Consider the following 25,297-nt stretch of genomic DNA (forward strand, 5'->3'; position numbering starts at 1 on the left):
AGCAGTGCTGTGGAAATCAACAACAAAGTATTTTGCCATCAGATGATATACTTTCCTGAACCAATTAGTGTAAAAAAATTCACATCCAATAATACAAAATTGATACCATAAAAATTTTAAAAACTCAACAATTATGAATTTAAGGTATTGTTTTAATCTATTGAAATGACTTTAAAATCAACTTTTATTTTTTTGAATTTTATTTAATTTATTTTTTTAAACAGCAGGTTCTCATTAGTTATCCATTTTATACATATTAGTGTATACATGTCAATCCCAATCTCCCAATTCATCCCATCACCAAGATTTTTAACTGAATGTAATTTGGTAAAACAAAACCTGTCACTGGAAAGCATTCAATATAATAAAAGCATTGATGTTCCTTAAGAAAACAATTTTGGAACGGAGTGTGAACTCACTTATTTTGAGTAAGAAACCAATTTCCATATTTTTGTCTTAGGCTTCAAGTGCCCTTGAAGCCAATGCAGTGCTCTCTACGTGAGATCCATTAAAGAGAAAGGGAGGGGAGGGAGGAAAAGGAAAGGTGTAAGAGGAAACTAACAGAGCATTTAATGACTTGGATCTAAACAGTTTGGAACTAAAGATATTGAGCTCTCTCATTAACGTTTGAAGCAGAATAAAAAAAAATAAAATGATCGTCACAATTAACTTGTGACCACATCAAGAGAATTAATAGTATAGACATCATTGCTGCATATTAAATACATAAACTTAGTGATAATGAATAGATCCACATTAATCTTGGCTAATTTTTCCATATCATTTAAAATAACATCACAAAATACAGGACCAAAATTAGGTAAAAAAATCTTTTGCTAAAATTGAATTTTAAGACCATAATTTACTTTGGAAACCAAGCGGTAAAAGGTTAGGAATCTGGCTGCCTCATTCAGTGGAATACAGAATGACATCTGATAAAGAAAAGCTGGCTATGGAGATATAAAATAAATATGAATGTTAAGTACTTATTTCAATTAGAATATCTGAACCTACCATCTGTGGTGGCCATCTTGCTAAGGGGACAGGTACCTAACAAATCTCTTAAGAGGCGTTCCCAATCTGCTTGAATAAGCTATTGTATAAGAAAACTTGGAGCGACCACTTTGGCCTCACATTTCCTTCGCTCCACATCCTGTGGCACAAAGCATAAACTCAGCAGGCTGGGGTACAGGGCTGCCTGCTGCCTTGTGATAATCCCCTCTCCCAGTAGGGGCCTCCACTGATGCATGGCTAAGAACATGCTTCCTCTTTTGCTTGCACCCCAGTGGGGTTTCCATTCCTCACTTGGGCCCAAATCCAGACTGCTAAGGAAGGGCTCCAGATGCCGCCAGAGATATTTTTGGATTACTTTCTAAACAATCATTTATTAGAAAGAGGAGTACAGGTACAGTGCGAAAACCAGCAATACTGGTAATTTTGGAGAGATTCTTTCCCTCCTGCCCCGACCAGATCTAAGGTCTAACTACCACCTGTTCAACAGAAGCTGGCTGTTTGCCCCATTTTCCTTCAGGGAGCCACTGACTAAGGATCTCCACCAGCATGAACCTAATGTCTCCCGACAGGCCTTCACTAGCCAAGAGGGACCTGGGTCGAGAGCACCAGTTATTGGTCACAGGATACACAGTCCATAGAAAGACTCCTGTGGTGCAACCAGCTGAAAGCCAACTAGAGAAGATGGGGAGTGTACATTTGTCCTGACACAGCTTTGTTCCCGCTGGCTGCCAATTCACTCCATATCTGGGGCCAAGCTTCTGTTAAACTAGTCTTCTGGGGCTAAAGCCATGGTAAAGTCTTGGGTAAATATATTATCTTTCCAAGCTCATACAATAAGAAGCGAACCATGGCTATGGCACAGGACTACTGGAAGAAGGTGTGATTAATTTTGGTAGAAGGTTTTGAGATCATGGTTTGAAGGGGCATTTCAGGCAGTTGATTCATAATTCTTTGCAATAGCAAATTTATAAGATGACATGATTACATTTTGGAGCAAAGAATTGATGCTGGATGAAGTCTGTGAGAGAGTGATGGTAGAGGTGGGGAACTGGGAAGTAAAAGATTTTGTTTAATCCTTTACACGTCTCAAAGGTGTCTGCCAGAAACGTATTCTGGCACAAGAGATACGTGTGCTCTAGATACTGTTCAATAACAGATGCTATTCATTGTAGCCAAATACAACTTTCTCCTTTCAGGTATGAATGACTGGTTAGAATTGGCCACTTCAGCAACGTTATAATCAAGAAACCTAGGCTGCTTTCATACTATGCAATCACACTAAACAGAGGCTTCGCCGTTAATACTGACTATCGAACATTAGCTGACTATCGAACATTTCGTTATAAAACATGCACACTGTAGGATTCCACGGTGCATAAAAAAGGGAATCAAGAAAAATGCACCCCTACACTTATCACTGTGCATGTGCCTATTTTAATAATAAGAATCTGGGGCTGTGGTGAGACAAGCATAAAGACTGGTGATCCACCACAATAACCAGCAGCTCAACTCACCTGAACTATTTTCCAAGACTTCTCTGGAACTCTGGACACATCACTCCTCAGGCGTACAACCTAAAAAGCACAGAGTTTAGGGACCTGCCACCTGGCGTCAGGGATAAGGGAAGAGCAGAAGTCCTTCCCAACTTCCGATACAGGGAGAATGTGTCTCAGGATCTTTGTGGTTGTCACTTAAAATATTCATGGGACTTTGATTTTATTCTGGGGGCTAGGATCAGAGGCAGGGTGAAGTGCTGTTCAAAGCCTGGATGTGGTTATATGGATTACAATGGGTTTGCTTCCATGAAATAATTCAAGAAACCAATTACTAAAGGATAGCCCTGAAAAAGAACAAATTATAAATAACACCTAACAGAACTATTTTTACGAATCTCTTAATACTGCCGTTTCCCATGAGGCACTCTCATTATGCAAGTGTGGCAACTGGGGCTAATGATATAAGTAGGCCAAGTCAACTTCTGAAGGGTAAAAGTATATGCTCAATAAATGAAACTCACTTCTGTAGTTACTCAGAAAGTTAAGCAAATCACATTGAGTCTTCCACCATTTAATCTAACTCTTGCACACACACTCTGCCTCCACCCTGCCTCTCTGAAACACCTCCCATTTCCTACATCCAAAACAACTGCGGTACCTTCCTCCTATAAGCCACTCAACTCTCTATCCCTTTAGGAAGGACAACCTGACAAAAAGAGTACAGGAATAATGGCCCATGGAATGAAAAAAGGGCTGCCAATGACACTGTGCATATTTTTACTATTCTGTCAAATCTGCTATTTTCATTATATTCTCAAACTTTACTCAAAAACGTTGATCCTATAGTCCTTCGTAGCTTTTACTTTCTGTCTCTCACACTAGCCTAGTTAGTGAAAACTTTAACTTACCCTAAATGCAAAGGATCAGAGTTCACCTTCTGATGGCCTACTGACGTCTTCAAACACTAGTATCTTCAAACACTAATAAACACTTCAAACCTTCTCTGAGGAGGCAATATACGCAGCAATAGGCTAAGTACCACTTCCATCCTGGTCTTCCTACTGAATACTTTTATGTTGAAAATTAGCTACAACATATGCAAAAGTCTAACTGGTGAACAAAGACAACATGCAGTTGCCCAGGAAGCATAGTCTTCTTTCAATAAGAAGACGGAAATGAGCAAGTTGAGTATATATTTTCTTTTTTCTTTTTTTTTTTTTTTTTTGCAGTACGCGGGCCTCTCACTGTTGTGGCCTCTCCCGTTGCGGAGCACAGGCTCCGGACGCGCAGGCTCAGCGGCCATGGCTCACGGGCCCAGCAGCTCTGCGGCATGTGGGGTCTTCCCGGACCGGGACACGAACCCATGTCCCCGGCATCGGCAGGCGGACTCTCAACCACTGCGCCACCAGGGAAGCCCATGAGTATATATTTTACATAACTTCAACTAGGAGGAAACACAGAATGCATGTCTAGTGCAATGCACATGGGATACTGAGTGAGACCACTACCTGCTAGCCTAGCACAGTGCTTGGCAGATAACAGACATTTAATAAATATTTTATTTAATAAATTAACTCTATAATTCTAGTAAAATTAGTTAGCCTCTAAGAGTCTCAGTTTCTTCATCTGTAAAATGGAAAGAATAATATCACAAAATAGAAGGCAGTCTAGTCAAGTGATTAAAGATAGATTCTGAAGCCCAAGACTAGTTGGATTCCACCACTTACTGAGTGATTTTGAGCAAACTGCTTACCCTCTACACCTTGGTTTTCTCAAATATAAAATGAGGATGATAGTTGGCCCTAATTTACAGAATCTTTGAGAGGACTAAAGCAGTTAACATATGTAAAGCACTTACAACAGTCCTGGTACATGGTAAAATTTCCATAAAGTACTGGCTATTATTATTGAGTTGGCAAAAAAGTTTGTTCAGTTTTTTCTGTAAGATGGCTCTAGTAGCACTTAGTTGTCTTTAACTTCATTCGAAACAAGTTTGTTAGATTGTATGTGGCTGCTGTCATATGAGCGTGCATTTAAACAAAAACATCAAAAATTGGTGAATTTTTGTGTAGCCACTTTAATATTGAAGATGGAAGAAAAAAAGCAACATTTTCAGCATATTATGCTTTAGTATTTCAAGAAAGGTAAAAACACAACTGGAATGCAAAAAAAGATTTGTGCAGTGTATGCAGAAGGTGCTGTGGCTGTTCGAACGTGTCAAAAGTGGCTTCCGAAGTTTCGTGCCGGAGATTTCTTGCTGGATAATGCTCCATGGTTGGGTAGACCAGTTGAAGTTGACAGCGATCAAATCAAGACATTAACTGAGAACAATCAGCACATGGGAGATAGGTGACATACTCAAAGTATCCAAATCAAGTGTTGAAAATCATTTGCCCCAGCCTGGTTATGTTAATCGCTTTGATGTTTGGGTTCTACGTAAGTTAAGCGAAAAAAACCTTCCTGACCATATTTCCTCATGCGATTCTCTACTTAAACATAATGAAAACGTTCCGTTTTTAAAACAAATTGTGATGGCAATGAAAAGTGGATACTGTACAATAATGTGGAACGGAAGAGATCATGGGGCAAGCGAAATGAACCATCACCAACCACACCAAAGGCTGGTCTTCATCCAAAGAAGGTGATGTTGTGTATATGGTGGGATTGGAAGGGACTCCTCTATTATGAGCTCCTTCTGGAAAACCAAACGGTTAATTCCAACAAGTACTGCTCCCAGTTAGACCACTTGAAAGCAGCACTCATCGAAAAGTGTCCAGAATTAGTGAACAGAAAACACATAATCTTCCATCAGGATAACATAAGACCACATGTTTCTTTGATGACCAGGCAAAAACTGTTACAGCTTGGCTGGGAAGTTCTGATTCATCCGCCATATTCACCAGACATTGCATCTTCAGATTTCCATTTATTTAGGTCTTTACAAAATTCTCTTAATGTAAAACATTTCCATTGCCTGGAAGACTGTAAAAGGCACCTGGAACAGTTCTTTGCTCAAAAAGATCAAAGGTTTTGGGAAGGTGGAATTATGAAGTTGCCTGAAAAACGGCAGAAGGTAGTGGAACAAAACAATGAATAGGTTGTTCCATAAAGTTCTTGGTGAAAATGAAAAATGTGTCTTTTATTTTTACTTAAAAACCAAAGGAACCTTTTGGCCAACCCAATATTATTGTCATCAAACACTGTATTATATACAGCACTGCCAGCACAGTGTCAAGAACACTTGGAAAGTTTTTAGCACACAGTATGCACCAAATAAACATTAGCTATTAGCCATCAGAATACGTGGTCACTAAATGGTCACTATTATTATTAAGCAAGATAGTCAAACATTAGTCTGGCATTAAGATTATGAGGCATGCACCAAGATGACGGTCCCTTTTATTTGTGCTTTATCTGGACTAGATAGTGGAAAGTAAATGTTTCTTCTAAACTGGCATGTGAGTAACTTTAATAGTGGTTAAAGAAGAGTGATTAGAGGGAAGAGAGCACCAGTGAAAGACAGACTAACTCCTAATCTTCTGTCTTCTACCTATAACTTCTATTTTACAGAGGCAGAACAGTAAATGTGATGGGAAAGGAGACAGGAGGAAAACAGAATGCTGTGTGGTAGCAGGTGATGTTTTATCCCAAGGGCTCTGTACAACCTAAGTTCCTGATTTCAAAGCCCTCATCTTCCTTTTTATAGTCATCACAAGTTCCTGTTTCCTGTCTGCAGGATAAGTTCTCATCTCTGGGTTACGTAGATGATTTACATCCCTGTGTCCAATAAATTATCAAAGTCTTCCCAATTCAGGTAAACAAGTCCATCCGATTCTCTGAGTTTCTTTGCTAAATTAAATGCACACAGACAAGGGGTTCCAGAACATCATCATTAGAGTTTTAAGTTATCAGAAAAGTTTTTGTGTGATAGGCCCGGTAAGAGCAGAAAGGGGCTGCCTTTCATATATGAATATAATATTGATCTCTGACACTAGATCATGAGTTGAGTTGCTTCTCCTACAGTAGGGTGGATTTTAGCAGATATCTAGGATCTAGCTCGATTCTCTAGAGACTGATGGCTAGCCAGAACTAGAGGTCCAATCTGTGGTTGTAGTGATGAGATTTTTCCTCGGGAAGTAAAATAGCAAATACGGGGATGAAGCTTGTGATGATGGTCTTATCAATCATTACACTTAAAACTGATCATGTCTGGACTCATATCTAAATACCTACATAGGTAATGTGATACACTGGAAAGCACACTTGGGTTTAGGGTATGATGATTTGGCCGAAAACCTAGGACACTAAACAAGTTTTTAACCTTCCTGAAATCTTTTTTCATATTCTGCAAAATGAAGATACTCCTACCTACTAAAGGGAATATTGCTGAGAAGACTAAATGAGAAAATGTAATAAATAATGCCACAAAGTGGAGTGAAGCACAAAGTAGAAACCCAATACAGGTTAGATTAAGGTTGGAAAGAAACATGACCTCAAATGCTATTTCCTAGGCATTTCTCAGTCTACATTACCTGAAAATACAGAATTTGTCACTTACAGCATGGATAATGTTTTGATACCCAGTGCCCTGAACTTTAGGAACTTCAGGAATGTTAAGGTTGGATAGTATTGTGTAAGTAAGGCAGATGCATCTGCTGGGGAGAGTGGTATTACAGGCCATGTCTCAGAAATGCAAATAACCAGAAAAAAAGGACAGTTGGGAACTGGGACCAACAAGCATGAAAGCATTTCTAATGAGGCGCTAAAGCGGGCTAAGAGGCAATATGGAAGGAAGTGGTCATGTATACTTGGAGATAGGAAAGGACAGTAAGTGGCTGAAGGCTTAAAAAAAAGGGTTAAAACAAAAGTTGAAAACTGCAATTTCTCAGTAAGTGTAAAGGCACCAGTGCACTAAGGTATTTCGCACATTTCAGCACTGTCAGTCCTTTTACAATTTTCCTCGTCAAAAGGTGTGGGAGGTTGTCCATGGAAATGCATTTCCAATTTTGTAATGGGAGTCAATCAGAAAATGTAATCCACGTTGGAGAAAGTCGTTTCAAAGCCAACTTTGCTTAAACACATCTATTCAGTAAAGCAAGGGATACTGGCGCTGGGGAGACACACAGGCTTAAGGGAAAACAAAATCCCAATAAGTAGCCAAATGTGCTTCTATTATTTCAAGATTCCTTCAACAGAAACATTATGGGAAGATAAAAATTAGGAAAACACTGAACTGAACTAATTCAAAGTGTTAAAGAAATATTTTGCATTTATGTTTTATAACCAAGTGCTTTTCCCACATTTGTCCCAAGGCAGCAGATGAAGCGCTATATTCACCACTGCTAATACTAGGAATTGGAACACGCTCTTTGGCAAGGCAGAAATAAGATAATTGTTCAACATAGGCTGGCTTTTCAGAAATACTGGAAGCATTGCCTGTAATTATAGACATCTGTCACTGCTAGCCACTCAGTACTAACCCTGACATCAATATACAACCACAGCACTAAACTGCCTGCAGGCATAGCAATGCAGACCAGATACGCTAGGCAGGCAATCATCTGCTTCATCCAAACTATCTGTCAAGGGTTCCCAACCACAAATAGCTCTTACATTTTGTATCCTTAGGATAATATGTTGATTTATTTTAGATTCTCTAATATTTACAGCCTAGGCCATCTACTAAAATAAAGAAACAAAACTTATGGCTAATGGAGGCAGTTACTGTTCACAGTCATCGTAAAAGGTCATAGCTCAACCCTCAAATGTTAAAAATTGATGGCAGCTTTAGCCATGTGCTATCATACAGATGTTTCCTTTTGTAGAGGCAATTATTTTCAATAGCAATTCAAAATGGTAAGTACAATCTTTCATCAGCAAGTATGTTGCCACATTGATCTAAAAGAAATGCTCATATTTTAAAAGCTTTCTAGAGAAATAAAGGTAAGTTTCAGTGATGAGTACTGAAGAATCCAGATTGTCAGTTTGGGTTTAGCTGTACATATAATACTGTATCTGGAAACATTTTTTTTTTTACGTACACAGATGATGTAATGTCTAAAAACTAGGAAATGATATTGAAGGATAAAATACTTGGTTAATGAATGAGTCAACTGACATATAATCTTGCTGGGTGTAAAGCTTATTGAAATATACATGTACATCTACGTTCATATTTTTAAAAGCCCAAAGACACACTGTAGCTTTAAATGTCACTCTCTTTTTTTTCTTTTTAAGCAGCCAGGGAAGCAAGCTGACAATTATTAGACATTTAGACTAATTAGGAATAAACACTCACAATTATCACAATGTGTTACTGAAAACCCAGATATTTCTTGGTTTGATCACAACAGCCTATGCTGAAGAAAAACTATTAATTACTGACAGACAGTGAGCTTACAAGTGAGCTGCATCTTAAAAACCTCTTTTAAAATACAATTGCTAAATGCCTTACAGTGCTGTAATGTGAGACAGGTTCAAATCTTATTACTTCACTGAAATTAAAACCTAAGTTTTAATACTGTTCAAGTCGAACAATGATTCCACACTTTATTGCTTTTGAAATCCCTTGATGATCATAGGAAAAAATGCCCCCGAGAAAAAAGACTGTTTTCGATAAACAGAAAATACAGTTTGCACTCTTAGCCTCTTTGTCATCACAAAAAAAGGATTTAATGCCAATTCTTTAAAAAAAGACTTTCTTCCCCCACAAAATGTGCACCTTGTGTGCCATTTGTAAAATCAGTTCACTTTTTTTTATTTATTACTGCAGCGCGGCAAGGCAATAAAGAAGCTACCGATAGCTAATAAATTACGTGCCTTTTAAAACAATTCTCTTGCTACAAAAACATGTAACTACAAAGGTTTACATTTACATGGTACATCACATGAAATGTCTGTATTTGTGTTCTATTAACCATTTTGGCAAATTGTGGACTTTTACCAAATAGGTGATAGAAAAAACATAGTGATTCACAAGTGTCGACGTGATATAAAATAAAAGCCTTTCTAGTAAACTACTCTTTTGCTGTTTGCACTTCTAAAAATCCTCCAAATTTTATTTTAAAATATATTTTGATAAACTATTTTATGCATCAAAAAGGTATTCAAAGATGTTCTAGTCAAAGTTAATTTAAACTTTACTCAGTGAATACAGAGACCTAAGAAAGTACCCCTTTCCTGCCTAATTTATGTTCCTAGTATCACTCAGTCTTAAAAATCATAGCTCCTAGCAGTTACTTGAGGACAAGTTATAAAAGGCAAGATCACTGGATGTAAGGCAAAAATGCCCTCAATCTGTTCCTTAATATATTTTCTTAAAAAAAGATACAGAAACTTGGTTATTTTTTTAAGAAATACATCAAACAAACATGTCTTGCTAAGTAATAATCTTTCTTTTAAGAGAATATTATCTACACGCATCCAAAAGAACTGCCGAAAAACCTTACTTTATGAAAGTAAGCTGTCTGTTTTTCTGGTTGGTTTATGTACATATGAATTTTGAACCGTCTGTACTCTAATTCCAGGGTTAAACTGTTAAATTAATCAGGGTATTTGCTTAATGCTCTCACCCTCTAATCTCATGATGAGCATGTATTTATGAGGTAGTGTATTGTCTTTTATTATTAATTTCCTCCATTTCCTGTAATAGCTATTATAGCTGTGGCTTTTTTTGGTTTGTTTTATACCTACAAAATTTCAACTTTGTTCAATTATGTATGATGAACACTGCTTCAATTTTCAAAGCACAAACAACTTTGATCCATTTCATATTTACTTCAAGATGACGGTCCACCATACAAATGAATAAAAATTCTATATTCTCTAGCATTCCATTTCTCCATTCAGATCTAATTTTTCTCCCTTTCTTTTGAAATCAGCTTGATTATGATGATTAACAATTAGGAATTCGTGGAAGATATGTTTTTTTTTTGAAAAGTTCAATGAAATAATTTTATTTCATTTTCACAGACTTTTTAGAGGGGAGTCATTACCGCCATAAATAACTAATGTTCTATAAACCACATATCTTTACATGTAGAGAACCCAGGTATACTTCCTTATCTTCTGTTTCTTTTTAATAGTATTACTCATGTTTATTGAAATCATGACCTTTCCCCACACTGTAGCTGATTTACAATGATAAAATTCTTAATTAGCAACCAAGAAAAATAGCTGACAAAATATGAACTTTCTCTATGGCCCTCTTCTCTCCCTCCTATATCTATCTCATTGACAAAATTTTATTTTAAATCTTTAGTTACTTGAATTATCCCTTTCGGCTGGGAAAGAGCTCATTCAATGTACTGTCTCCCTTAGATCACTAAGATTGTGCATTCAAAGCACGTAGGGCAGGTATCATGAACTCCATTTTTTTTCAGATGGGGTTTAGAAGACGGCTCAAGAAGGCTACACAGTGAAATGGCTTGTTCTCCAACTTCCTACTCAACAGTTTTCACTAATTGACAACACTGCTTCCTAGCTACTAGGAAAAAATATGTATTCATGGATATTTATCATAGAAAATCCAAATTAAACTTTCTACTGGGTGCTATTTTATTCAATGCATGGAAAACAACCTTGCCTTATATCTGGCGCCTATTTGACAGAGTGGGTGGTTCTTGGTGCCAACTGAGAGGGGTAGAGGAATTCAATTGTTTTACTAATTACCATCCTATCAGGGGTGGAACATTTACTCTGTCACCAATTTGTTAAACAGTCTGAAGTGTACTGATACTTAGATTTCTTGGTCTTGTTTTGAAATCTTGAATAGGAAAGTGGAAAACATAAAGCTGGACTCTCTGGTCCGGGAATCCTTCCTGGACTTTCCCAAGATTACATTAGGTGTTCTCCTATACGTTTCCACTGTTGTTCTGCATATCAAATATGGGCCTTATTATATCAAACAATGACGCCTGTCAGCTCTGTGTTCTCCACCTGTCTATGATGGCAGGACTATCTCTCTTTATAATAATAGTCAATATTATGGCCCATTGTTTAGCACATAGTAGGCGATTACATGTATTTGTAATGTCTACATGTTTTTTCCAACACCACCAAGCAGTTCTCAGGGGACACTACTTGGATGTCTCACATCCAATTAAGGGCTCTGTCACACAAGGCTGCTCCTAATTTTCAAACACCAATTGAAAGTCCAAAAAAAAAAGAAAGTAAGAAAGTCCAGGTTGCCACCTGTGCTGCTCACCAACTAGCTACAGATCGAAGGTTCCAGGGACTTCTTCTTTGGGTTTGATTAATTTGCTAGAGTGGCTCATAGAACTCAAAGAAACACTTTATTTACTAGATTACTGGTATATTATGAAAGGATGTAACTCAGGAACATCCAGATGGAAGAGATGCTTAGAGCAAGGTATGTGGGAAGGGGTGCAGATCCTTTTCTAATTTACAATTCTTAAAAATGGAACATTAGCTGGTTCTAATCCACTGTCTCCTAATAAAACACTGTTCTAATTAACAACACCTACTTCAAAAAAAAAATGACTAGAATCCGAATAAAATTTCTGTTTTTGTCACCGTGAAATTTGACCATCTCACCCTACCTAACCCATATTCAATCAATAGCGACAGATATACGATACGTATCTTATACCTAGGATATTGCCTCTGTCCTCAAGAATCTCAAACTTTGTTAAGAAAACAAGGACATAGAGCAGAACACTTAAGGAGCAAGACTGGGAATCGGTTAGCCATTTAGTGAATTTAGAGTTAGATTTAAAGGTCAAATCTTGTGCACGCCCCTTCCTACCACTGTGTTCTTAGTCAAGTTACTTTATGGCAGAACTGGGGTTAACACCTTTATCATAAGATTATTTTGAGGCCTACAAGATACAATGTATGTAAAAGCTTATTATTATAGTGCATGACATATAATAAACAATAAACGAGTGCTAGCATTGCCATTATCATTATTATTTAACTAAGTTTTAATGAATATGATCCAGGTATTAAGAACTATAAGAGTGCATACTGGAATAGAACACTGAAGGATGGAGATTGCTGTGGCGTAAGCGGGGGGAATGGGAAGAAGAAAAAAATAGAACAATGTAATCCAAGATAAAGATGGTGAGAGTCAGCTTGATAGAGGGGACCTGTGAAAACTAAAATTGGCTAGTAGGTGGAGCTAGATTCTGGAGGACCTTAGAAGCTGAGGACTGTTGGCTAGATGAAGGCAACAGAGAGGTCTCTGAAGTGGGAAGGGCCCTATGATATAAGTGGTGTTTAAGATTTGTCTGACTACAGTGTGTGTGATGGACCACAGCCAGAGAGGTCAAGCTTTTATTTTTCTTGAACCCTTTGTTGTCTCTGACATGTGTTCCCTCTTCTTGATATTTTTACCTTCATGGACACAGTATTCTTGGGCTTCTCACTTTTCAATTCTTTATTTTCCATTAGAAATGTGTATTTTCCACATCTTTGACCTGAGAGTGCCCTCCATCCTTATATACTCAGTTCCTTGGGGGAGGTTCATCTGCTCACAAGGTTTCAAGTAAATATGTACCCCCCAAAACTCTAAATCCATAGTTCCAAAAGTAAGTACTGAATGTGGAAAAGAAATTCCTCTCTACCTCATCTGTATTATTAAAGAAAAGTAGTTAGGGTTGGGAATTGAAAAGAAAGGCCAAGGTGGAAAAATTGTGACAATTTTGGCTCTATTTCCTTGAACAAGAGGAAAGTCTGAGGTAGGCCAGGAAGGAGATTACTGCCCCTGTTAATTATATAAGAATACAGCACATCAGCTAAAGGCTCATTTGGTTCTTTACTGTCTCTGATTATGACCCCAGTGACTTAGCCTCCAGCGATAACCATTAACCTCAGAAGGTCAGAGACGGAGCCCAGAAATTTCTATCTTTCCTTAAGTAGTTGAGAATCTTTCAATCATGGACTTATCGACCTATTTGTATTTTCATTTTGTGGCACTCCCTGGAAAAATAAGTCCCATAAAATTTCATTATCCACCAAAGAAAGCAGAACTTCTTATTTACCTTGAACTTAATGTAAGGCTAAGGGTACTCTTGAATTTAAATATTTACAAAATTTTCAAGTTCTACCAATATTGATTTAAAAAGCCAAGAATCTGATCTTTTCTCTTAAGTGTTTAACTTTCTAGGCTGAAGAGGCCTAATACTTTCATACTGTTGATTTCTACAGTGTATATGTGAGCTGTGCTCTAAAAAAAGCGAAATATAAATAGAGGTTATGTCTATTGACTGTGCTTTTAAATCATTTGAATTATTGCATCTCTGGGGTCTGTTTTGTACAGACCACATTTTTGGGTAGTGATGAAGGTCAAAAAACATGTAACAACATCGCCATTCAATTCTGATTACCATCTTAAAAGGCTACTAGAGGGCTTAATGTTGACAGGCAGAAAGCTCAAGGAAAAAACAAATTAGCTGTTGTAAGTTTTTAGAAACAGGCTACACGTGTTCCTTTTCTTTCTTTTTAAGTGAAAGCATTTTTTAAAAACCTTTAAAAAAGCAGAAGCAGAGGACCAAGTGCCAACAGTACTTCTCAATGACTAGAGAAGAAAATAAAATGTCTAGACTATCAAAGGCTAGAAGGAGTTTCTGAACTTCACAAACCAAATGAAGCGTACTCACCTGCAGCTAAATAAATTGTACCATCCCTGATTCCTTATGCTGAGGCCCTCTATCACATACTGTATCATCTCTTTGACATGACAACATTTTTGAAGAACAGTGTAGAAGAGCTAGAGAAACTAGAGCTCAAATCCCCAGTCTCAAGTGTGACCCTAAACAACTTTCTCGACTTCTTTAAGAATCAATTTCTTCATTCACAAAATGAAGGTAATAATACTTACCTTGTAAGGCTGTAGAGAGGATTAGCAATAATTTGGACAAAATGCCTAGCACAGTATCTGGTGCACAATAGGTACTCTATAAATACTATTTCTAGTGAGGACATCAGTTGCATATTAGAAAACAGTTAAGCTTATAAAGAATTAGGAATTTTCATTAAACTGTACAATGTTTTTCTTTTTTCTTTTTTTTTTTTAATGAGAAGGGGTAAGTAAACAATCATTTACATTCAATCACTACGTATCTTGTTGTTAATGTATCATATGACGGTCAACTATCTGTTTAGGCAATTCAAATACTGATGTCTGAGAGTAAGTAATTGGGAAGGGAGAAAAACATTTTAATTATACAACACATAACACACTGTACCTAAATTAAAAAGCAACTATGTCTTGAGAATTAAATAGGAATATCCTAAAAGCACAAGTTTTTAAAAGAGTGGTATGGATTCCTAGCTTACTGTGAAAAATTCCCAGTCACTTTTGAAGCTTTTAAAAACTCCAAAATGGCTGACAGTAAGTAAAGAGAATATAAAAGCAGATGGTTCGGATAGTCTGAATACAAAAAAGCAGGTGCTTAGCAAAACAGAAGCATTTGCCAGTCTGCCAGCGCTGCTGGCTCCTGCTTCCACATCCTGCTTGCGTCCTCCCCACATCTGCTCACTGGTGCCCATGTGATACATTCAATTGGCTCAGAGGATGAAGAGCAACAACCTGCAAATCCAGAGACTACTGAGATCTGTTGTTTAAAAATGCAATTTCCTTTTCTTTGCAGGTTCCTCTCACTATTTTAAACTCAGAGAGGTGGAAAAATTATCTTTCTTCAAGATAAAGACACATTCCTTAGATTTAAGAAAATTCTTTTAACAACAGCACAATAAAAGAATATTAAAACTTGGCTTATGGAACACATTAATACAGATGTATGCAATCTAACCCAAATCTTAAACCATGTTGGCAGACTATACTCTCTACTGCCCAAGTACAGTAAAAGAAGAAACTTAAATTAGCTTCTAAATAAGTTAATTAATAATAAATTAGCTTCTAGGAACAGAAAGAAAGCAATCACAGTGTCTCTTTATCACATGCAGAACCAAACTACACATTATTTTTCACAAAATATCACTTTTGTTTTGCCTTGAACAAACTAAGCTAGGAACTTCAAAGGAGAATATAACTTAGAAGAAGGCTAAAAATACAGTAAGTTAAAAAAAAGAAAATGAACAGTCATATGGTGAGAGGAGCCAGACAGGAAATAGAGTTCATATTCCCTTAACGGTGTGATGTGGGGTTTTGAAAAAAACAAAACAAAACAAAACAAAAACCAAAACTATGTAATTACTTGGCACTTCAATGGACACCTGTGAAAAATATCACAACTTAGACATCAATAAAAGGAGTAAAATATCCAGGGTATCTCCAAAAGGGGTCAGGGATGCTGGAAACGGATGTTGGTAGGTATCAAACTAGGAAAGAGCCCTTGTAGAGTGGTGAGGGAAGTTGAGGGTGATTTTATGGAATTGGTAAAGGCAGCATGTCAAGTCAGATGGCTTGCACATGCTAGTTACAGAACCCGTGGTCAGGTTTACTTTGCTAACAGCCTCCTAGTTGGTCACTCTAGTTTTTATCCCACCACTGGTGGGTACTAAAGTTCCAGGGACAGGGATGATGACAATGATGATGAAGATAATATGAGCAACTATCACTTACTGAATGCTTAATATTTGCTAGGGACTATGCCAAGTACTTTATATGCTTTATCTCATTTAATCAATATGATAACTAAATGAAGCTGGTAGGCATTAATATCATAATTTTACCACTAAAGAAACTGAGGCTCAAAGAAGTGATGTGTCTATGGAGTCAGACAGTTTGTATGTGACAGAGGTGGGATCTGAACCCAAGTAAGAATAATGCCAAAGACCACACTCTTAACCAATTATTTTTTATATATGATCATGAAATGCTCTAAACATATATAGTTACATCAATACCAAATAGTATTAAACTGTAGAACTCTTTACAAAGCACACATGAGAGCCTCAAACATGGCTTCATATTCATTTATGTTATCATAAAATCACATTCTTTAGGTGTTTTTCCCATATAATATTGAATTTATGACTATTTATTGGGTAGAGTAGTTTATTACCTGATATTAACTTTTTTTTACTTTTCTTTAGCTGCTCAGAAAAGATGAATGAATCGTAATTTCACCTGCTCTTCCCTGTTTTTCTTAAACATTAACACAAAATAATAGCAAATATTTACTGAAACGTATATGTCAGTCATTGTGTTAAAATAGGGTTCTCAACCTCAGCACTACTGATGTTTTTGTTGTGTGGGGCTGTCCTGTGCTGTTGTAAAATGTTGAGCCGCATCTCTGGCCTCTATTCACTAGATGCCAGTAGCACCCCTCCCCCAAACTGTGAAAACCAAAAATGTCTTTAACATTGTCAAATGTCCTCTGGAAGATAAAATCACCCCTGGAAAGAACCACTGTGCTAATAAGCACTTTACGTTTACTAATTTAACGCTTCCATCTACCATGAGGTAGGTACTTCTACAGCTATTCTAGTTTTATAATGAGGAAATTGAGATGGAGAGATTAGGTGTATTTGAAGCAAAAGAACAAATAAGTGGTAGAGTTAGGGTTTAAATTTAAGCAATGTGACTCTAGAACCTGTGCTCTTACCCAGTACACTATGCTACTTCTCTAGCAAAATAAATTAGCTTTCTCAGGTCTAAAGAATTGTAAGAATTTTTTTTCCTGGTTTAACTTACTACTATCATCTGGGAAAACGTTTAAATGGGGAACATAAAACAAGGCTCTCACAGCTCCAATTTCCTCAGCCAGCTCTTCTTAAAGTGGCATGATTTAGAAGAAGTTCTTAACTTTGGGGGATGGGGCATGAACTCCTTTATGAATCTATTAAAGATACTGACCATCTCCCAGGAAAATGTACATGTACAAAATTTTACATACTTTTTCTTTTTAGTGTTAGAGGATTTTACATGTAGAACCTGAGTTTAATCCCTGTCCCAAAACTCACTAGCTGTACAATCTGGATGAAGTTATTTAACCATGCTGCTCCCCAGATTTCCCCTGTAAAATGAGGAAAAGCTCACTCACCCTACATGATTGCTGTGAGGCTTAAATTGATTACATGCGTGAAGCACCTAGCAGCGTACTGGCACCTAGAAGCTACACAATAAATGGCATTCCTCCTCTTGATAATTCTATTTTCTGGTTCTGCTCTATCAAAGAAGCCTCATCTACTTTTCAATATGCTCTAGACTTTTGGGGGCATAGTGCTCATCATCTATGTCTTCCTTCAATTATTTTATGCGTGTCATACAAATCTGGTCTTCAGACTTATTTGTTATTACTACTTTTTCACCTCACCCTAATGCCCAAGGTAAAAGGGAAGAAAGAGAAGGAAATCTCCTTGGATGCATTTCCTTTCCAATATTAGAGGTAGAATCTCATGAGATTGTTGCAAGGAATAAGGGAAATCTTTGTGAAATGTTTGGCATTGCACATTATAGGTGACTGATAAATGTTTATTCTTCCTCGTGGGGCTATTAGACACAATATGGGGGCTTCTCTGAAATGTCCTTTGAGTACTTAGAAATTCACCTTAGTAATTAAAGTAATGCTTTTCCCTACTTTTTTTGTGTTAGTTTTTTAAGGAAAGGTAAGGCATTATGCAGCCTAGAAACACTATTTCTAGGGAATGAAGTATAGAGCCCACCATGTGGCTTTCAGAAGAATAAATATGACATGTACTCGGGGCCCATCCCATTTACAACTGCATTACTGTCATGGGCAACTTCTGGTGTGAGACTTCCTAAAGTTGTATAATTGGTTCTTTCATGTTATTTTATCCAATCTTTCTCCATCACTCTGATAAAAAGGCCGTTTCTTTATTTTTGGTAGTATCAGAACATATAGAAATCCCCAAAAGGGCTGCTGAAAAAGTTTGGAGGGCCAGGGAACAGAGGAATCCTGGACAGAAATAAGGGCAAGTCAACTCCTGAGGCTTTTAGGATATGAGTTTGTCCCTAGGAATTTATACCAAAGAAAAGTTTCAGCTCCTCTTCTGCTTTTCATTAGAGAGAGACAAAGGACTCTGGCTTAGGACAAAGTAAAAAGAAATACAGATTTTATTTTAAAGCACAGATGGCCTAAGAGAGGATTATAGGCTTGGAGACAGAGGATGGTAAGATGCTAGCTTACCCAGCCCAGAATGCTGGCTGAATCCAGAATATAATGCCAGGAAAAATGACCCCCAAAGGAAACCTGTTTGAGGCTTCTGATGAGAAAGAGAGCCTCAGGTTTCTTAAGAGCCATTGCTAAGGTTACTAAGAAATCTGGCTTGACTTTTCTTCACATGCTATAGAAGCCCTGGTATTTAATGTCTAGTCTTCACAGTACATGCTAAAGCACCTCTTGATAAAACAATAGCCCTTCTGATTCAATATCATGCAAGCATCACACAAATCATTTAATAGTGTATTTAATCACAGAAAAAGTCAAGTGAAACATGAAATGTTCTCCCAACAGGCCACTTCTCCATCTAAGCCTGGAGCCAAAATCCGTCACAGATGAGAATACTCAAGAGAAGTAATAATATACAAATCATGTGTCCTTCCCGTTCTCAGTTTCTATGAACCAACACAGAGCACTCCATGGTCTGTGACATCCAAAAAAGATGATGACAAAGGAAACTACAAATTATCCTGTCTCACAGTAAGTGATGACGTCATTTCAAAGTGAAGCAAAACACAGAAAGGGATTTCACAGAGAGTCAAGCACTCAGAAAAGGTCCTCCAAATCTGATCTATGCTGTGTTGTGGCAGGCAGATACTCTAAAGGACAAAACACCGTTAACAAAACATATAATGAACTCTTATTGCCGTTGGGGGAGAAGCTGAGGGCACCATCTGCAGGTACCAGTAAGTGAAAGAGGCTGAGCTGGCTAAAAGGCAACACATAGTTTGTATCTCTTCCCCTCTAGGATTAAGAAACAGCCCGCAGAATAACTTTTTTGAAATACATGAATGAACAATCACTCCTCTTACCTAATTAAAAGCCTTCAAAGGCACACTTCCCTACAGGTTAAAACCTTCTTTCCTTAACTTGCTGTGGAGAACTCTTCCTAATCTGGCCCTTCCCAACTATGGTAATAACCTTTCCCCTAACTTCTACTATTTAGTGTGGAATTTTACCCCACCAAGCCCCATGACATGGGCTGCTCATGTCGTGCTTTCATACCTCCATGGCTTTGTACACACTGTTGCCTCGGTCGGGAATAGTCACCCTTCCCTTTTTTTTTTTTTTTTTTTTGCGGTACGCGGGCCTTTCACTGTTGTGGCCTCTCCCGTTGCGGAGCACAGGCTCCGGACGCACAGGCTCAGCGGCCATGGCTCACGGGCCCAGCTGCTCCGCGGCATGTGGGATCTTCCCAGACCGGGGCACGAAACCGTGTCCCCTGCATCGGCAGGCGGACTCTCAACCACTGCGCCACCAGGGAAGCCCCACCCTTCCCTTTTCAACCTGGCAAAATCATCTCCATCTTTAAGAGCCAGTTCAAATGTAATTTCTCATGGGATGCTTCTCTTGACTTCTTTCATATGGCCCTTCATAAACTTCCTTTGTCATACTGTATTGTCAATTATTTGTTTGTCCATCTCTTTCTTCCACTCGTCTGTGAGCTCTAAGCATAGGGACTGGAACATAGCAGATATTCAATAAATGTTTACTGAAGGAATGAATAAACTAGTCCAGCAAGGGACATTACCTTGGAAAGGTAATTTGCTTCTCTGGGCCTTAAACTGCCGTTTGTAAAATTAGGAAATGGCAAAAAAAAGTTTTAAAGACATGAAACCATTTCCTCAAATAAGAGCTTACCTGGAAGACTAACATGAGAGACAGATTAAAGCAGAGTGCTGTTTCATGGAAGGGGAATGTGACTTGCCAAGCTCCTCTTCCCATTGCTGGAAACTTTGCACAAAGCAAGCTGGAAAACTTGTGGACTACACATTTTATGTTTTCTTCCAGTTTTAATATTCTATGATTCTATGATGTTATTCAGTTTTTCAAAGCAGCACATACGAAGATTATTAAGCAGAAAAATTCCATTGTTCTACTGTCCTTTAGGAACAAAAAACTCAATTTGGAACCATATTTTCCCATAGTGAATTATTTTGTAGGTATAGCAAATCTGGACTCACTAACTGTGCTACAAAACTCAGTAATTATGGAGCCATTTACCCTACTAGCTTACTAGATAAAATCAGGTTGTTTGTGACAATCATTCATTTTAAACACAAAATGTTGCAACTGATCAAATAAATTTTAAAAATAAAAAATAAACTGTTTAATAGTCTTTTAAGAAACCAGGCCTTGGACTTCCCTGGTGGTGCAGTGGTTGAGAGTCCGCCTGCTGATGCAGGGGACACAGGTTTGTGCCCCGGTCCGGGAGGATCCCACATGCCACGGAGCGGCTGGGCCCATGAGCCATGGCCGCTGAGCCTGAGCATCCGGAGCTTGTGCTCTGTGACGGGAAATGCCACAACAGTGAGAGGCCCGTGTACCGCAAAAAAAAAAAAAAAAAAAAAAAAAAAAAAGAAAAAGAAACCAGGCCTTTATTACTTACGTCTGGAAAGAAAATGTAAACACCTATAAAAATTTCAGTCATGTGCCTTTGTAGTTAAGAGCTCTAGGTCTGAAACACTGCTGTATGATTCATTAGCTATCAGTGATGGTCATTTATTGAGCCTTAATTTCCTCATCTCTAAAACTGGTATAATACTTGCTTCACATAGTTGTTAGAAGGACCAAAGTAAATAAAGTATCTAGCATACTGGCACATGGCAGGCCTCTAAAAACAGTCTACATTTCATTCCCTAATGAATACTAATAAACTAAAAAAGACACGCTTTTCTAGAGTTCTAAGAAAAAAAGTCACTTATTTGGTCACAGGTAACACTCAGTACCACCCATCTTACCACTGGCAATTTATTAATATGAAAAGACTATGACTGAATATACCCAAAATTTGCATTATAACTGAAAAAGCAAATTCAAAATAATTCCATATTCATGATGGGCATAAAACATTATCCTTTCTATAAAGGGCAGGTAAAACATTTGGTTCAGGCTCCACCAACAGCAATCATGGTCTGGTTTCCAAGGCCTCACCACACAACAGGAGAATACATTTACTAGACATTCAGTTAGTGACATAGTGCTGTATAACTGGCCTCTAACAATATTTTTCCCTCAATTACAGTCTGAACAATTGAAACTACTTTTTAACAGAAAATTATATGAAAAAAGAGATCAGTCTTGCTTTCAAGAATCACCTATTACCTTAAAAGAGAGTCTCTACAAACATTCTAATAGAGATACAGAGCACAGAAACCAAAAATAGCAGCTCTATTATCATTAAAAACCAGAAGCAAACTAATGGCCATATCACGGAGGAATTTAACACCTCTATTTCCAATATCAATATATAAGAAAGATTCTGCACTAATGATGACCTTGTATATTTGAAACAATTTACAACCTTTTGATATTTCACCAATAAATTTGAATTTTTTAGTCTTGATTTTATTCCAAAGCAATATATATTATACATTTTTACACAATATATACTAAATAGAAAAGAAATTAAAGAGTTAGCAAAAAATGGAAGTATATAAAATGCATGATGAATATGCCAACTATTTATGACGCAGGTATTATTCAGCATTAGGTCTTCATTCATAATTTTTCAAATGAATTCTTGAATTAAGCACACAACCTTTAACAAATTGGGTGACTGGATTCAGGGTTGGCAGTAGCAAAAGTTAAAATAGATATTCCTGCAAATTAGTCCTGCAAAATAATTATTTTGATTTTAGTCTTCTCTAAATTAATTTAACTAATTCTCCAGTTTAGGCTTTTTGCTAGATCAAAGTATATATCTTTGCACTTTTTGGCTTCATCCTTGATAGACCACCTTTAAACACAACCTTCCTTAGTTGAACTCCTATATCTGAATATATCTTCTCACTGGGAAGGGATCTTGTCTTGGGCTTCATTTAGGAAACCATCAATAAAAGGGCCTCTCTGATACATTCATTTTCAGTAAGTGGGTGTTCCAGTAGAGGAAACAGGAGGGAAAGCAAAGAAACACTTTTGGGGAGCTCTGCCAATATTTCTTAAATGAATAATAGGAGAAAGAATCAGGTGGAGATGAGCAAGGACAGCCTGTCATGGGAAGAGAATGGCATGAGAGCTGTCCTAATACAATCAAGTAGCCAACAATAATTTCTGCTTTTCATTCATTCATTCAATTTTATGAAACGAGACCGGGATAGAAGGCAGGGGGAAGACACAGGTTGTGAGGAATATTCTGGACTTGGAATTGGTTTTCATATCTTCATGACACATGAATGCGACTTCCACAGTAAGGTAAGGACATGATGAAGAGGTTCTTGGGTACAGAGCAAATGCCTGCCTCAAAATATTCAGGAATTTTTTTTTAATTGGGTATAATTTACATACTATAAAATATACCCTTTTCAAAAACATACAGTTTTATGAGTTTTGACAAATGCAATAGTTGTGTAACTACCACCACAATTAAGATATATATATATATATATATATATCAGTATATCTATTAATCATTTCCATCACTCCAAAAAATTCCTCTGGGCCTCACTGTAGTCAACCAAACTCTAGTACCTCTTATTAGGGGTCCTTGAGTCCAACAGGACTTGTATCAAACAGAGAAACAGAAGACTGACCATCGAAAGTTATTTGGATTAGGGTTTCTTAAACTAGGACATAATACGACATCTGCTGTTCATAGCCCAAACTCTGCTCACAGGAGAAATGACTAATCTAATGTTGGGCACATGTATTCAGCTACTGTTCCAGTTCCACCACTTAGCACAGTATATATATATAGCTTATTCTTTTATTCATTTAATAAATGTTCAAATGAATTTGATAAATGTGAGCTTGACGAATATTCCAGCATGTGTCAGGCACTGTGCTAGGTGCTGGCATGAACAAAATCAAACACATCCCCATCCTCACTGAGGTTATAGTTCTAGTGAAAGAGTCAGATAGTAATCAGATAATCACACATATAAACATTATTACAAACTGTGAGAGCTGCTATAATGGAAGTGTCAAATGTTCTGACAGTAATACAAAAAGGTAACCACCTGGTCTGGGAGATGAGGGAGGACTTCTATGATGAAGAGATATTTAAGCTGAGAGCTGAGGGGTGAGTAGGCATTAACTGGGTGAAAATGAGGTTGGGAGAAACAGAAAAGAGTGTTTCAGACAAGAGAAGTGACATGTGCAAAGGCCTGGAGTTATATGACTATGGTATTTCTGAGGGTCTTAAAGAAGGCCATTGGGCTGGCTAGGAAAGTAGGGATTACATGAAGTTAAAAAGGTAGGTTGGGGGCTTCCCTGGTGGCGCAGTGGTTGAGAGTCCGCCTGCCGATGCAGGGGACACGGGTTCGAGTCCTGGTCCGGGAAGATCCCACATGCCGCGGAGCGGCTGGGGCCGTGAGCCATGGTTGCTGAGCTTGCGCGTCCGAAGCCTGTGCTCCGCAACGGGAGAGGCCACAGCAGTGAGAGGCCCGCGTACCGCAAAAGAAAAAAAAAAAAGGTAGGTTGGGGCTAGATTAATAAGGGCATATAGCATTGTGAAGTTGGTTTTTATCCCCCAAACAATGTAAAGCTATTTAAATAGATGGAAAGATAGAATCAGATTAATTTTTTGGAAAAGACTACTCTGGGTACAATGTATAAAATAGGCTGAAAGCATGGGGTGGGAGAACAAGAATAGAGTGAGGATTCAAGTTAGGAGGGTAATGTAAGAGCCCAAGTAAACAGATAGATAGTAACTTGGACTAGGGCTGTAGAGGAGACAGAAATGGACAGACTGGTGAGGGATTTACGACGTAAAACAGTATCAGAATTTGGTGAGAATGAGCGAGAAAGAAATGAAATAAAAATAATTCCTAAGTTTCTGACTTATGACAGAATGGTGCCATTCACCAAAAGGAGTAACAGTGGAAGAAATCAGGTTTATGTCAATAAATATTATTGGATGTCTACTATGGACCAGGCACTGAGGCTCCCAATTCGAGATAAGTATATAGATGAGTCTCATACAATGGGATAAAAACCACGACACGGGTAAGCAGAGAGAGAAAGGATGCCCAAGTCAACAGTGGGGGAGGGTGGGGAAGAGATGACTGGAGACTTTCTGGAGTTAGTAACAACACAAAACTCTTTTAATAAAAATTTTAACTTTCATGCTTTAGAGCCCCAATATTGCAGTGTTTTATATATCTGAGTTTCAAGACTTCTTTATATATTTTAGATATAAATCATTAGTCAGAAATGTAATTTGCAAATATTTTTTCCCAATCTGTTACTGGCCTTTTATTTCATTTTGAGTTGACTTTTCTTTAAGGTGTGAGATACGGAGAGAAATTGACATTTGACCCAGAACCATTTGCTGAAAAAGACAAAAATTCTTTCTCCAGTAATTTTCCTTTGCATCTTTGTAAAAATCAGCGATATATATGATGTATATTTGTGTGGGTCTATTTCTGATTTTCCATTATGTTCCACTGATCTATAGGTCTACATTTTTGCCAGTACCACACTCTCCTGATTATTGTAGCTTTACGGTAAGTCTTGAAATTGGGTGTGTGCATCCTCCAACTGTTCTTCTCCCAAACTGTTTTGACTATTCCTTTTCCTGCACATTTCCAGATAAATTTTAGAATCACTTTGTTGGTATCTAGAACAAATCCTGCTAGGATTCTGACTGGAAATGTAATAAATCTATAGAATAACCTGGGAGAGAATTAACATCTTAACAATACTGAATCTTCTGATCATGAATCCTGTGCATAT

At 37.6% G+C, this 25,297-nt stretch overlaps 1 protein-coding gene across 3 annotated transcripts in view; it reads right to left on the minus strand.

Moving 5' to 3' along the window:
• RANBP17 (RAN binding protein 17) overlaps positions 1-25,297 on the minus strand; it is a 315,037-nt gene that overhangs the window by 99,379 nt on the left and 190,361 nt on the right. For 2 of the 3 annotated variants that reach the window (XM_081232574.1, XM_081232576.1), the window contains one exon: positions 2,529-2,588. The exons of the other annotated variant lie outside the window; for it this stretch is intronic. In XM_081232574.1, coding sequence (XP_081088700.1) covers positions 2,529-2,588 — 60 coding nt within the window. The remainder of the gene's footprint in view (positions 1-2,528; positions 2,589-25,297) is intronic. 3 annotated transcript variants of the gene reach the window in all.

This window comes from Mesoplodon bidens (genome assembly GCF_964165515.1).
Source record: "Mesoplodon bidens genome assembly, chromosome: 4".
Taxonomy (NCBI): Eukaryota; Metazoa; Chordata; class Mammalia; order Artiodactyla; family Ziphiidae; genus Mesoplodon; species Mesoplodon bidens.